This window comes from Carlito syrichta, unplaced genomic scaffold, assembly GCF_000164805.1.
Source record: "Carlito syrichta isolate Samal-C Ts95f unplaced genomic scaffold, Tarsius_syrichta-2.0.1 Scaffold311852, whole genome shotgun sequence".
NCBI classification, from domain to species: domain Eukaryota; kingdom Metazoa; phylum Chordata; class Mammalia; order Primates; family Tarsiidae; genus Carlito; species Carlito syrichta.
The window spans coordinates 658,302-674,505 of record NW_007255948.1 but is presented as its reverse complement, the minus strand read 5'-3'; the positions used below and the strand labels follow the sequence as shown (position 1 = coordinate 674,505).

The 16,204-nt window shown below is 37.0% G+C and overlaps 1 protein-coding gene across 6 annotated transcripts in view; it reads left to right on the top strand.

Moving 5' to 3' along the window:
• ZMYM4 (zinc finger MYM-type containing 4) overlaps positions 1-16,204 on the top strand; it is a 155,099-nt gene that overhangs the window by 102,526 nt on the left and 36,369 nt on the right. For 5 of the 6 annotated variants that reach the window (XM_008069197.2, XM_021718131.1, XM_021718132.1 and 2 more), the window contains 6 exons: positions 9,297-9,471; positions 9,576-9,788; positions 13,049-13,199; positions 13,665-13,780; positions 14,147-14,422; positions 15,002-15,152. In XM_008069197.2, coding sequence (XP_008067388.1) covers positions 9,297-9,471; positions 9,576-9,788; positions 13,049-13,199; positions 13,665-13,780; positions 14,147-14,422; positions 15,002-15,152 — 1,082 coding nt within the window. The remainder of the gene's footprint in view (positions 1-9,296; positions 9,472-9,575; positions 9,789-13,048; positions 13,200-13,664; positions 13,781-14,146; positions 14,423-15,001; positions 15,153-16,204) is intronic. The other variant, XM_008069200.2, reaches the window with a different exon arrangement.

Here is a 16,204-nt window from a genome sequence, read left to right as displayed (position 1 = left end):
CTAAGAGAGTGGATATAAAATGTTCTCACCTCACTAATAATGATGTCAGATACTGTATATGTTAATTAGCTAGATTTAGGCATTCCACAATGTCTGTGTACAGGTTGTATCTCTTGTCAGAAATTCTTGCGACCAGAAGTGTTTCGGATTTTGGTTTTTTTTAGATTTTAGAATAGTTACATTATTTATACTTATCGGTTGAGCAACGCTAATTTGAAAATCTGAAATTCGAAATGCTCCAATGAGCATATCCTTTGAGAGTCATGTTGACACTTAAAAGTTTTGCATATTAGGAGCATTTAGGATTTCCAGTTTAGGGATACTCAGCATCTTCTTCAAAACATTATGTTATACATGGTAAATACATATAATATTATATCAATAAATAGATATATATAATATATAAACCATGAGGGTAGGAATTTTGCCTGTGTGTTCACTGCTATATAGATGTTTAATAAATACTTATTGAATGAGTGAATTCATGATTCCAAAAAAAGCTATTCTTATTACTTTGTAGTTGCAACTTATGTGATAAAACTATTAACCAATTTCCACATAATGTTTTTGGAAGTTTAATTTGGCAAAAATAGACTTTATACTATTTGAATTATGACAGAGTGAGACTCCAACTCAAAAAAACAAACAAACATGTTTTTAAAAATGTGTATTTGGTAATCTTATGGTTCTAATTTCTTTATTCCGGTATATTCATCATCAGATTCTAATATTAAGTTGACTTGAAGATGATAATTTTTATAGTTTTTTTTCCTTCCTATTTTACCATGAAATAATTTAACACAATAACTTCCTTTTTTGTTTCTTTAATTCTTACTTTAGGGATCAACAATCTCTAAAATTTCAGTTAATTAGTTCTCTTTCATAACTGTTATAAATACTTTTTTCAAAGATTTGTTATTTTTGAAACGACCATAGAAAGCTCACATAAGTTTTAAAATCTATGCCCCCTTTCTGTTTTTTTAATTATTATTATTTTTGTCCTTATATGTTACTCATTTTATCTACATTTATCGTGTCCTTTTGACCTCAGAACTCTGGTGTTGGCCTTAGTTTTATCTAGAAACAGGTTATTATTTTTTTTTTTTAGTTGAAGTCTCACTCTGCCACCCAGGTTGCAATGCAGTGGCATGCTCACAACCACCACAGTTTCAACTTGTTGAGAACCAGCAATCCTTCTACTGTAGCCTTCCAAGTAGCCAGAACTGCAGGCATATGCTACACGCCTGGCTAATTTTTGATGTATTGTAGAGAAGAGGTCCTGCCAAGTTGCCGGGGCTGGTCTCATGCCTGCAGTCTCAGGCAGTCCACTTGCCTCGGCCTCCCAAAGTGCTGGGATTACAGACTGAACCACTGAGCCCAGCCAAGACAGGATATTTTTGCCTGCATGTCATTTTATCTATATCTGGATGATAAACAATTCACTTGTTTTTTAAGATTATGTTTGTCTTATGTTTGGTTTTATCCTTTATTGAACACATTTTTTTCGACCTGTTACTCTTTGACTCTTTTTTTTTTTTTTTGAGTTGGGAGTCTCACTCAGTCGCCCAGACTGGAGTGCAGTGGCCGCTCCCGGCCACCGCAGCCTCTACCTGCTGGGCTCCGGTGATCCTTCCGCCTTAGCCTTCCTAGTAGCCAGAATTACAGGTATGCACTACCACGCCCGGCTGATTTTTTGATTTATTGTAGAGATGAGGTCTCGCTGCCCAGGCGGGTCTTGAACCCGCGGGCTCAGGCAATTCACTCACCTTAACCTCCCAAAGGCGCGGGATTACAGGCTGAGCCACCGAGCCCGGCTACTCTGACTCTTAACAGTCCTATTTCTTCACTTTTACCCTTTGCTTGCTCCTTATACTTTTTCATTCTTCCCTTTCTGTTCTTTCATATTCTCCTTACCTGGTTATCTCGTCAGACTTTTCTTCTTCATTTTCTTTCTTACTCACTTTTCCCCTTCTCGTTTTACATAATAGCCTTTTGTTTTATTGCTTCAGTCCTCAGTGACTGATCAGTCTTGTTTTTCCTTATGTTCCATTTTGCTTCCTGAACTGCTCTTTCGTGTCCTGTTCTCCACTTTACCTTTCCTTCTCTTTTATCCCCTCTTATTTACAGTGATTATAGCAATTTAGTATATCTGATTTATCTGATTGTAAAATTGCTGAGTTGGATGTATCTAAAGTATAAGGAAATTAAAAAAACTAAAAAATTTGCCCAATGACACATAGCTGGTTAATTTTGGCATGTACAGTTTCTCTACATAGTCTGTATGGTCAAGCAGATTTGACTTGTAAAGCAGTCCCTGATAGAAGGGTTTCCCGCCTGGGCAACTTGGCAAGACCTCATCTCTACAATAAGTAAAAAAAAAAAAAAAATTAGCCGGGTATGGTAGCATGCACCTGTAGTTCCAGCTTACTTGGAAGGCTGAGACGGAAGGATTGCTGGAGCCCAGTAGGTCGAGGCTGCGGTGGCCAGGAGTAGCCACTGCACTCCAGTCTGGGCAACAGAATGAGACTCCCAACTCCAAAAAAAAAAGAGAAGGGTTTCAATTTAATTTGAATAGGCAGAGATAGAAAAGATTTTTTGCCTGATAACTGCTGCTATTTTTATAGACCAATAGAAATATAGCGGCAACACTTGGGTTAAAAGAAACTCATTAGCTGTTCAGAATAACAATTTTCTTTTTCTTTTTTAAAATTTATTTAACAATTTCATTTTTCTTAATCTTTCGTTATTAATATCTTTTAGACTCTTGAATTTAATCTAAACTCTGAAAATATTTTGGTTAATTGTCATATAATTTTTAGATTTCTTTATAATAGGTACCTAATAATTTTTTAAAAGATGTATCTCATATTCTATGTAAAAGGTAATTTGGAGCATCATTTTGTTAATACTGTTAGAAAGATCAGATTCCTGGTATAATTATATCAAAGAAGTAATAGTTTGTGGATTGTCTATACCATGCCTGAATTTTCACAAACTAGAATGAGATTGCTTATTCTCATTCTGGCATAAGATATAATCTACTACTACAGTAAAATGTAATGTATCTGGACTGTAAGCATAAAGAGAGTAGTGAAAAATATCTACTTTTATATTTCCATTGCTTTGATCCATGCTGCTCCCAACACTTATCTTCTTAACCTTGTAGAAACTAAGGTCCAGCTAAAATACTACCGTCTTTTGGGTAGCCTTTCATGTATGGTACAAAATAATTGTTTCTTAATTTATATTTTTGTAGCCCATTATTCATATTGTTTTCAAAATTATTTATACTACTCTTAATTTTAAGTATGTTTCTGTTATAGTATTTTTATAAATTGTCTCAGTTAACAGTGAACCTCCTTGAGTACATATATGGACCATGTTTTGACTCAGGGTATAGCTAGTATATGGTTCAATATAACTTCTCTGTAAATACCCCTCTGTAATACTTTAAACTTAATTTAGACTAGGTGTCATGGCTCATACCTGTAATCCCAGTACTTTGGGAGGCCAAGGCAGGAGGATTACTTGAGCCTAGGAGTTTGAGACCAGACTGGGCAACATAGCATGACCTTGTTCCTACAAAACAAAACCCCAAACAAAACATAATTTAAAAAATAACCGTAAGGGGTAAGCTATAATCGTGCCACTTGACTCCAGTTTGGGCATCAGAGCAAGACTCCAATCCTAAAATAAAACAAAATACTGTAAAGGCAAACCCCCCCCCAAAAAAAACCTTTTAGCACTTTTAAGTATGGAAGACGAAAATTGTATGGAGTTATGTATTACAATACAGTGCAATATCAAGTGTTCCTCATGATGATTTCCCATTATATTTTATTCCCATTGTCTTTTACTGAAGCAGAGGTATTTGTATAGGCATGCCTTGGAGATACAGAGGGTTTGGTTCCAGGCTACTTCAATAAAGTGAGTCACACAAATTTTTAGGTTTCCCAGTGAATACAAAAGTTGTGCTTATGCTGTGTTATAGTCTGTTAATGTTCAGTAGCAGTGTGTCTGAAAAACCAGTGTACATTATCTTAATTCAAAATATCATCAAAAAATGCTCACAGTTATCTGAGCCTTCAGCAAGTCATAATCTTTTTGCTGGTGGAGTGTTGTCTTGATGTTGATGACTGATCAGGTGGTGGTTGCTGACGGTTCAGATGACTGTCATAATTTCCTTAAAAGACAGCAATGAAGTTTGCCTTATTGATTGACTTTTCCTTTCACAAGTGAATTCTCTGTAGCATGTGGTGCTATTTGATAGCATTTTACCTAGAGTAGAACTTCTTTCACAATTGGAGTCATTGCTCTTAAAATCTACCATTGCTTTGTCAGTTACGTTTATGTAATATTCAAAGTTGTTTGCTATCATTTTAACTTGAATTTTTTTTTTTTTTTTTTTGATTTGAAGTCTCACTCTGTCGCCCAGGCTGGAGTGCCATGGCATGCTCATAGCCACCACAGCCTTAACCTGCTGGCTCAGGCGATCCTTCCACTTCGGACTTCCAAGTAGCTGGAGCAATAGACGCACATCACCATGTCCAGATAATTTTTTGATTTATTGTAGAGACGAAGTCTCACCAAGTTACCCAGGCTGTGGTAACTGGGCTCAGGCAGTCCTCTCACCTTGGCCTCCCAAAGTGCTGGGATTACAGGCTTGAGCCACTCCATCCGGCTGCTGTCATTTTAGCAAAGTTCAAAGCATGTTCACCAGAAATAGATTCCATCTTAAGAAACTACTTCCAGGCCAGGCATAATGGCTCACCCCTGGCAGATCAAGCAGGAGCCCAGGAGTACAAGACCAGCGTAGTCCACATAGTGAGACATAGTATCTACTAAAAATAAAGATAAAAATAATTGGCTGAGTATAGTGGCATGCACCTGTAGTCCCAACTACTCAAGAGGCAGAGGCAGAAGGATCACCTGAGCTTAGGAGGTCAAAGCTCCAGTGAGCCATGATCATGCCACTGCACTCTAACCTGAATGACAGAGGGAGATTCCAACTGAAAAAAAAAGAAACCACTTTAGGCCAGGCATGGTGGCTCATTCCTGTAATCCCAGCATTTTGGGAGGCGGAGACAAGAGGATTCCTGAGTTCAGAGGTTTGAGACCTTATGTCTACAATAAATCAAAAAACTTATCCGGGCAGAGTGGTATGCTCCTGTGGTTCCAGCTACATGGAAGGCTGAGGCAGAAGGCTCGCCTGGACCCAGCAGGCTGTGGTGGCTGTGAGTGTGCCACTGTACTCCTGCCTGCGTGACAGTGATATGCTGACTCCAAAAAAAAAAAAAAAGAAAGAAACCACTTTCTTTGCTTATCCATAAGAAAGAAAGAACTCAGCCGGGCTCGGTGGCTCAGCCTGTAATCCCGCGCCTTTGGGAAGCTGAGGTGAGTGGATTGCCTGAGCCCGCGGGTTCTAGACCTGCCTGGGCAGGTGAGACCTCATCTCTACAATAAATCAAAAAAATTAGCTGGGCGTGGTAGCGCTCGCCTGTAGTTCCAGCAACTTGGAAGGCTGAGGCAGAAGGATCGCCGGAGCCCAGCAGGTTGAGGCTGTGGTGGCCGGGAACAGCCACTGCACTCCAGTCTGGGTGACAGAGTGAGACTCCAACTCAAAAAAAAAAAAAAAAAGAACTCATTTGTTCAAGTTTCATGATGAGATTGCAGCAATTCAGTCACATCTTCAGGCTTCACTTCTAATTCTCATTATTTCCATCACATTTGCTGTTACTTTCTCCACTGGAGCCTTGAGCGCCTCAGAGTTATCCATGAGGGTTGGAATTTCCTTCTTCCAAACTCCTCTTAATATTAATATTTGAACCTCTTCCAAGTAGCCGGAATTACAGGCATGTGCTACCACGCCCTGCAGATTTTTCGATTTATTGTGGAGATGAGGTCTCGCTGCCCAGGGGGGTTCTCGAACCCGCGGGCTCAGGCAATCCACTCATCTCAGCCTCCCAAAGGCACGGGATTACAGGCTGAGCCACAGAGCCCAGCTGACATGTATTTCTTAAATAATAAGACTTGAAAGTTGAAATTACTCCTTGATCCATGGGATGCAGAATGAATGTTGTATTAGCAGGCATGAAAGGCATGAAGTCAATCTTGTACCTCTCCATCAGAGCTCTTGTGACTAGGTGCATTGTCAACGAGCAGTAATATTTTGAAAGGAAAATTTTCTTAAGAACTCTAGGATTTTTCAGATGTTAAGTGAGCATTGACTTCAACTGAAAGTTGCTGACTGCATTAGCCCCTAACAAGAGACATGTTTTGTTTTTTTTTTGAGTTGGAGTCTCACTCTGTCACCCAGACTGGAGTGCAGTGGCCGCTCCCGGCCACCGCAGCCTCGACTTGCTGGGCTCCAGCAATCCTTCCGCCTCAGCCTTCCAAGTAGCTGGAATTACAGGCGCACGCTACCACGCCCGGCTAATTTTTTGATTTATTGTAGAGATGAGGTCTCACCAAGTTGCCCTGGCGGGTCTCGAACCCTGCGGGCTCAGGCAATCCACTCACCCCCAAGGCACGGGATTACAGGCTTGAGCCACCGAGCCCAGCCAGCTGTTCTTTTAAGCCAGGCACTGACTTCTTTCTAGGTATGAAAGTCCTAGATACATCTTCCAACAGAAGGAGATGAAGATAAAAATCTATATTGAAAATCTGTTTTTTAGTGTAGCCACCTCCATCAATGATCTTTGCTAGATCTTCTGGATAACTTGCTGCAGCATCACCATCAGCACTTGCCTCTTCACCTTGCACGTTTATGTTATGGAGATGACTTCTTTTCATAAATCTCATGAACTGATGTCTGCTAGCTTTAAACTTTCCTTCTGCAGCTTCCTTACCTCTCTGTCTTTGTAGAATTGAAGAGAGTAAAGGCCTTTCTCTGGATTTGACTTAAGGGATGTTGTGGCTCATTTGATCTTCTATCCAGACCACTAAAACTTCCTCCATATCAACAGCAAGACTGTTTGCTTTATTATCATTGGGGTAGTCCTTTAAATTTCCTTCAAAAGCCGTTCCTTTTTATTCACAAGTTGGCTGTTTGGTGCAAGAGGCCTAGCTTTCAGCCTGTCTCAGCTTTTGACATTCCTTCTTCACTAAGCTTAATCTTTTCTAGCTTTTGATTTCAAGTGAGAGACAGGCAACTTTTTCATTTACTTGAACACTTAGAGACCATTGTAGGATTATTAATTGTCTGACTTTCAATATTGTCATGTCTTAAGAATAGGGAGGACCAAAGAGAGGAAGAGAGATGGGAATGGCTTGTCAGTGGAGCAGTCAGAACACATACAAAATTTATTGGTTAAGTTCACCGTCTTATATATGGGCATAGCTCATTGTACCGCAGAGCAGTTATAATAGTAACATCAGTGATCATTGATTATAGATCACTATAACAAATATGATAATAATGGAAAAGTTTGAAATATTGCAAGAATTATAAAAATGTGATGTAGAGACACGAAGTGAGCACACACTGTTGGAAAATGGCACCAATAGACTTTCTTGAGGCAAGATTGCCACAAACGTTTAATTTGTAAAAAATGAAATATCTGCAATAAAGCAAGGTATGCCTGTAATCTTTTCTTTGAAAGTATCCTACTAGTGTAATTTGTTTAAATTTCAGGGATGAATATAAAATAGTTTATTAACTATTATGTGGATGTATACTCATGGGAGAGAGACAGTGTTTAGAAAATTTAACCATTTGGAGAAATTGGTTTTAACAATGGTTTCTGTTGAAACTATATGGTAAACTACTATAGAAAGAGTTGTTTGGTGGAATTAAGGTTTGAAAAGTAGGGAGCCTTAATTATTAGGGTTTTAATCTTTATTGCTTTTGCCACTAATACTTACAAATTAAGTTACTTATACATTTTATGTACCTATGCTAGAAATACACTGTGTAGTTTAAAATGTATTTGTTTACTTTTAAAAATTACTGTTTTTAAGAATTTCAAGATTAATACAGTATTATTATTATTTTTATTTTTTTATTTTTTTTTGAGTTGAAGTCTCACTCTGTCGCCCAGACTGGAGTGCAGTGGCCACTCCCGGCCACCACAGCCTCGACCTGCTGGGCTCCGGCGATCCTTCCGCCTCAGCCTTCCAAGTAGCTGAAATTACAGGCATGTGCTACCATGCCCGGGTGATTTTTTAAATTTATTGTAGAGATGAGGTCTCGCTGCCCAGGCGGGGCTCAGGCAATCCACTCACCTCAGCCTCCCAAGGGCATTTCTCAATAGAACTATAGTTGCATTTTTAGAATATTCAGTGAATAGTAAAACCAAACAATTATAGGAAAATATATAAATTCAGCAATTAAAAAAATCATGCAATATGCTTTATGTAAGAGGTTCAAGACCCAGATAATTATAAACACATTTTTTCAAGCGTGGTCCTCATTTTGCAAGTTATAGACAATTCTTTGTTATGCACTGGTGGACAACTAGATCAGAAGTTGACAAATTACTGTCAATCAGCACTTTTGTAAATAATGTTTTACTTGACTACTTCCATACCCACTCATTTATGTATTGTCTTTGGCTACCTTCACACTGCAGCAACAGTACTGAATAGTTGCATCGGAGACCATATGGCCCACAACGTCTAAACTATTTATTGTCTTGTTTTTTTTGTTTTGTTTTTTGTTTTTGTTTTTGTTTTTTTTGAGTTGGAGTCTCACTCTGTCACCCAGACTGGAGTGCAGTGGCCGCTCCTGGCCACCGCAGCCTCGACTTGCTGGGCTCCGGCGATCCTTCCACCTCCGCCTTCCAAGCAGCTGGAACTACAGGCGCGCGGTACTGCGCCCAGCTAATTTTTTGATTTACTATAGAGATGAGGTCTCGCCAAGTTGCCCAGGCGGGTCTTGAACCCGCGGGTTCAGGCAATCCACTCACCTCGGCCTCCCAAGGCGCAGGATTACAGGCTGAGCCACTGAGCCTGGCAAATACAGATAATTCTAAAGACGAAAATTAAAATCTGTAATCCCAAGTGTAGCGATAATGAATGCCTACCTTGTGGTGTATTTCCTTTTGATCTTTGAAATATACTAATTCATCAATTTTGAGAAGTAGGTAGTATACTAATTCTGTTTTATAGAAAGGAACTTAAAGATTAAAGTGATTTATTTATAAGTTTATTTAAAAATACCCAGATTTTAAGATTTAAATACCAGTGCCCTTTCCCAAAACCATTTTTGTCTCTGTTTTATTTGGTTATTTTAGCTCACAAAAAGGAGAAAAAAAAGAGTTATACTGTGGCTTATGTTATTTTGTTGTTATTTTTAGAGACATTTTAAATCCAAAGGATGTCATCAGTGCCCAGTTTGAAAATACCACCGCTAGTAAAGATTTTTGCAGTCAATCGTGTTTGTCAACATATGAACTGAAAAAAAAACCTATTGTTACCATAAATACAAATAGTATGTCAACCAAATGCAGCATGTGTCAGAAGAATGCTGTTGTAAGTTACTTTTTTACTTTATTGGTGAGAGGAGTATAATGTTTGTGCTTAATGAACAACTTTTGATGATTTCTGCTACTTATTTGTTGTTTTTTAATTTTTAGATTCGACATGAAGTTAATTACCAGAATGTAGTTCATAAACTTTGCAGTGATGCCTGCTTCTCTAAGTTTCGCTCTGCTAACAACCTCACCATGAACTGTTGTGAGAACTGTGGGGGTTACTGTTACAGTAGCTCTGGACAGTGCCACATGCTTCAGATAGAGGGACAGTCTAAGAAGTTTTGTAGTTCAACGTGTATCACAGCATACAAGCAGGTATAGTGACCATATCTAATCCTAATGTCTTTGTTCATTTCAGGGGGATCTAAATTTTTTAGGGAAAATTATTTATGAAAATGTTGTTTATGGCTGGGCACAATGGCTCACACCTGTAATCCCAGCACTTTAGGAGGGAGGCAGGAGGATTGCTTGAGCCCAGGAGCTCGAGACCAGTCTGGGTAACATAGTGAGACCCTGTCTCCACAAAAAAATTTAAAAATTAGCCTGGCATGGTGGTACACGCCTTTAATCCCAGCTACTTGGGAGACTGAGGCAGAAGGACTGGCTGAGCCCAGGAGGTCGAGGCTGTGGTGATCCATGATGGTGCCACTGCACTGTAGTTTGGGCAACAGAGTAAGACTTCAACTCAAAAAAAAAGAAAATGTTGCTTAAAAATATTAAAAGCTTATTATTTGCTTAGCTAATATTCTTTACATGTGAATATTATTTGTCAGATGACTGTCTGTGAATGTGTGTTAAATACTCTTATAGGCTTCTGTAAGTAGGAATTTGTTCTTGCATTTGAAGTACCTGTTTTTAGGGTATGGCTTTTTAATTTCAAATGTGATTCATATTTTTGAGCAATATTTTGAAAATGTAAAAAAAGGCATTAAGAAGAAACAGTGCATCTTTTAGACATAACCAGTCCTATCCTTTTGGTGTATAACTTTCTAATCTTTGAAATACATTTGTCTTGCATAAATGCTTTTTTTTGACAAGGAAAGGTTCACATTGCATATATATTCTTGAAATTGGACCCACATAATTAAAATTGCAAATCAGACAATCAAAATCTTAATACTGTTATGGTAAGGGATGTTTTGTGTCTTCATGAATTATGAGAAGATAGATATGGATTATATATTATTTTGTGAATTGGTGAGATTTGCAGAGGATGCACTAGGCAACAAATGTCTTTTATACAGTTTTGTGTGTGTTAAATTTATATATTTTTAGTAAATTTTGATCATATATTAGTTTTAGAGTAGGTAAACCTAAAGGAATAGTAAGTAATTTTAAAATTTTTAATTTTTACACTGGCTCTCTTGTTTCAGTGCATTTGCTGGGCATTATTTTTCTTAGAATAGTGAATTTTTATACAGTTCACCAAAATTGGTGATTTTAATAGTGTCAGTTGGAAATTTTCCTGTAAAATTGTTCTTTAAACTTCGCCTTACTTTTGGAATTTAAACATAATGTTTCAATTTATTTCTTGTTAAAAAAGCATATTAGGAGGATTTAGCTTTACTATTTATTCCTTGTTTTTGCTGTCACAGGGAAAAAAAATCCCACTATCTTTATGTGTAATATCTTTGTTCAAAAACTATTGTTTTTCTGATATTGTATCAGGTACTAAAGGTAACTTGGATTCAGCCCATTGAAAGAGATTCATAAGCCGAGCCCGGTGGCTCAGCCTGTAATCCCATGCTTTGGGAGGCTGAGGTGAGTGGATTGCCTGAGCCCGCGGATTCGAGACCCGCCTGGGCAACTTGGCGAGACCTCATCTCTACAATAAATAAAAAATTGGCCGGATGTGGTAGCTTGCGCCTATAGTTCCAGCTACTTGGAAGGCTGTGGCAGAAGGATTGCCAGAGCCCAGCAGGTCAGGCTGTGGTGGTTGGGAGTGTGCCACTGCACTCCAGTCTGGGCGATGGAATGAGACTCCAACTCAAAAAAAAAAAAAAAAAAAGAAAGATGATTCATAATCCATAAGAAACAGAAATAGGATGAAACATCATAATTTTAAATGTACTATTTTTAATTTAGCCAAAAACTGCTAAATTTTTTATGTATTAATTTAATATGAACTGTGGTACAGAAATAATTGGAATTAAGAAGCAAAGCAGCTGTAGATTTTATGTAAGATTTTCTATTCAGATTAAATTTTACCTTGGGGAAAGCAGTTAAACTCCCTGAGTCCCAGGTTGTCTATCTGTAAATGGCTGTAATAACACTTGTGTCACTGAAATGTTTTTAGGATCATATAAAGTAAGAATGGAAGAGCATGTAGTGTAGAACCTGGCACATTGTGGATGGTCATTTCTGCTACTTTTCTTTCTTCTTTATATGTAATACATTCAGCAAGCCTTAGATATAATTCCTGTTTTGGGGAGCTACACATCTTCTGGGAAAGATAGGCATATAAATATGTAAGTAAAGATGTTATGATGGAAGTATTATGGGGTACCATTGGCCACAGAGGAAACATAGTCAACTCTACTTAATAGGGAAAGACGAGATTAGTTAGCAAAAGCTTCACAGAGATAACTCTTGACCTGAGTCTTATAAATGAAGTTTCATGTTTAGAGTCTTGATCAGAGAGAAAAGGAAGTGAGGTCGGAGATTTAGAGGACATTCCAGAATGTAGGCATATGTTCACTTTCCTGTGTGAATACTTTAATATAAAATCTCACAAATTTATCTTTTAAGAGAGAAAAGAGATCTTAAAATCTCCTAATTGGTGCTGGTCATACTTTATTAATTATCCTGGATGTGTGACATGTTGGTATTTAGCATTATTTGCTGTTGAATTTAGGGTATATACTGAAGGTAACAGACTCTAGTTGTTTATATTTGGATATTTGTGATATCCAAGGCTTGCACCCACTTTACTGCTTATGGAGTATTTTTATATTATTAGTGGTAGAATATTTGACAATGAGTTTTCTACTATGTTTGTTAATTTCCTTAAATTCATCTTTTTTTTTTTCTTCCATTTATAACACCTTTGGGGAATTCTCCCAATTTTCAGGACAGTATAGTGTAAGAGCATCAACTCCCTGTTGTGTTATTGTTTAATGTTTTTAAAACTATGGTTAAACCCAATTAATGGACCCTGAAATTAATTATTCAGTTGTTACCAGCATTATTTTTTAATGAAAATAGAATAATTGGGAAGTATCAAAGTATATCACGTTATCCTGATTATATAGCGCTATAAAACATTTTTCAGTTTTATATACATACGTACATAGTTACATATATACGTATGTATATAGTATATACATACGTATATAGTTCACAAATGCAAAATCTCAGAAGTATGGGTCACTTTGTAAAACATTTTTCTTTCTTTCTTTTTTTTGGACTCCTCAGCCAACTTGAATAAAGCTTATTTCTTACTGAGGATTGTAATCATAAAAGTTTGAAAACCACTGATTTAAAATATTTCAACAGCGTTAATTATAAGGATTTCAAATAATTATGCTTTTACTAGGAATTTGGTAAAAATGAATATTGTTTTATTCTCTTAATAGAAATCAGCCAAAATTACACCATGTGCGCTTTGCAAATCATTGAGATCCTCAGCAGAAATGATTGAAAATACCAATAGCTTGGGGAAGACAGAGCTTTTCTGTTCTGTTAATTGCTTATCTGCTTACAGAGTTAAAATGGTTACTTCTGCAGGTAATATTGGTTTCATAAGTTATGAAATGTAATAGTTGAAAAATTATGATTATTGTTTTTATTCTTTAGATTTTTTAGTTGATTTTTAAGGCAAATTTAAAATAGTTTACATTTTTATTGCAAAATATCACATTAATTTCTTATTTATTTGCATGCCTATGTATGCATTCCTCCTTACTGAAATGATTTCATATGGCTTCTTTAATGTATTTTCTTTATCCACACCTTATTTATTTCAAGATTTATTTATTTGGTAGTTTTAGGGTAGACTATGACTACTTTAAAAAAGAAAAATTTTTGATGTTAAATTAGTTTTTGTCTATAAGTGACATGATTGAGTTTAGTTTCAGTTCCTATAACTTAACTTGGCCTTTGAATTTTCATATGTTGTATAATATTTAATTTCTCATACATCTCTGTACATTAGTGTATATTACTCATCACTTTTTATTTTGATTTGCTAAGGTATACAGGTTCAGTGTAACAGTTGTAAAACCTCAGCAGTCCCTCAGTATCACCTAGCCATGTCAGATGGAAGTATACGCAATTTCTGCAGCTACAGTTGTGTGGTAGCTTTCCAGGTATGGCTTCAGGAATCTTCCTCTTCTTCAGTCAGTGAGTCACCTACTAGAGTAATGTCAACTTTTCAGGTGTTTGCTAGTGCCTGGACTATCTTGGTTTTTATTTCAGTTCTATTAAACTTGGATTCTTATAGATTATGTATTTGGAGGATATTATTTGGAAGAAGATTAGTTAAATTATTTTATTTTTTCATAAGTGAAACTCTCTCCATTCTCTTGTAAGCTGCTCAAAGGCAGGAATTTTTGCCTGTTCACAGATATACCTTATGTACCTAGAACTGTGCTTCACATTTGTAGGCACGCAGTATTTCTTTGTCTGAACAAATGATTAAATTGATTTTTTTGTTGTTGTTTTGTTTTTTTCAGAATTTATTCAACAAACCAGCTGGAATGAATTCTTCAGTAGTGCCCTTGTCTCAAGGCCAAGTAATTGTAAGCATCCCCACAGGTTCAACAGTGTCAGCTGCAGGAGGTAACACTTCTGCCGTTTCTCCCACCTCCATCAGTAGTTCTGCTGCAGCTGGTCTCCAGCGTCTGGCTGCCCAATCTCAGCATGTTGGGTTTGCACGAAGTGTTGTGAAACTCAAGTGTCAACACTGTAACCGTCTTTTTGCCACTAAACCAGAACTTCTCGACTATAAGGTAAAGAAAGTGTAGTATGTTCATGATAAGAGTTTGAGTATACAACAAGAGTACCTGCATAGTGAACATTTGTATACCTAACCCTGAATTGTACCCCACATCTTTAAAATTAAAAAAAAAGAGTTTGAGTATAAATGGACCTATTTAAAATTAAAATTATTTTTATCTTTTTAATCTCTCAAAATTGCACCATTTGTTTTGAAAATAAGAGAGAGGCCAGTCTCAGTAACTCAGCCTGTCATCCCAGCACTTTGGGAGGCTGAGGCGAGTGAATTGCCTGAGCTTGCGGGTTCGAGACCACCTGGGCAACTTGGCAAGACCTCGTCTTTACAATACATCAAAAATTAGCTGGGCATGGTAGCATGCGCCTGTAGTTCTGGCTACTTGGAAGGCTGAGGCGGAAGGATCACTGGAGCCCAGCAGGTTGAGGCTGCGGTGGCCAGGAGCATGCCACTGCACTCCAGTCTGGGTGTCAGAGTGAGACTCCAACTCAAAAAAAAAAAAGAAAAGAAGAGAGAGAAGGATTTCCATCAGGCAAACCAAATGTTTAATTAGTACTTAATGATTATTTCTTTGCAGGGTAAAATGTTTCAGTTCTGTGGCAAGAATTGTTCTGATGAATATAAGAAAATAAATAATGTAATGGCAATGTGTGAATATTGTAAAATTGAGAAAATTGTAAAGGAGACTGTCCGATTCTCAGGTGCTGACAAGTCATTCTGTAGTGAAGGTAAAGTTAGATTATCTTACCTACTGAGCATGTTTGTTGTGTTAAAAGTAGTTGATGATTTAAGCTATTACTATGTAAGTTACTCTTTTTTTATCCTTTATGTATAATGCCAAAACAAAGCCTTTCTAATTTGTTTACACTTCGTTCAGTTTTTTGAAATCTAGTTTTTTTTAGCCAGGTGTGGTGGCTCACGCCTGTAATCCCAGCACTTTGGAAGGTGGAAGTGAGAGAATTGCGTGAGCCCACAGGTTCGAGACCAGCCTGGGCAACTTGGCGAGACCTCGTCTCTACAATAATAATTTAAAAATTAGCCAGGCATGGTGGTGCACACCTGTAGTTCCAGCTACTTGGAAGGCTGAGGCGGCAGGTGAAGACCGCTATAGCTGTGAGCGTGCCATTGCACTCTAGCCTGCGCGACAGAGTGAGACTTCGACTCAAAAAAACAAAATAAGTCTGGTTTTTTTTTTTATATTACATAATGTTAAAATGAAATAAAAGGTCCTCAAAGTATACGCAGAAGAAAAACATCTAACATTATTAGGTTGATGGGGAACTCTGGTCTTTTAGTTCTTGTACTTCTTTTGAGATGGAATGCCCTAAATTATAGTGGCATCCTAAGTTTATATTTCTATTGTTATAAACAGCTATTATATTTCTAAATAGAAATGGTCTTAATATGCAAATCAATGTGAAGTAAATAGCTTTCTTTATTTAGATGAGTATTTTATATTTATAATGTTTTGTTTTACTCTAAAACTGCATGAGGTTAGTCTTCTAGACCAGAGGAGGCTTTCAAACCTTTTCACCACCACACAAATGAAGAAATATGTTTTATATTGTAACCCAGTATATTTTCATATAGCTAATCTAAATAAAATGAATGTTTCATGAAACAAAAATTGTTATATGTGATGCAGTTTAATATTTTCTATCCTGTCATTTCATTTTTTTAAAGTGCTCGTTTTGATCCTCTGAATTGATCTTTTGATCTGCTAATTGGTCAAGACTCAAGTGTGAAAATCTTGTCCTAGGCTGTTTAAATTACAGATGTA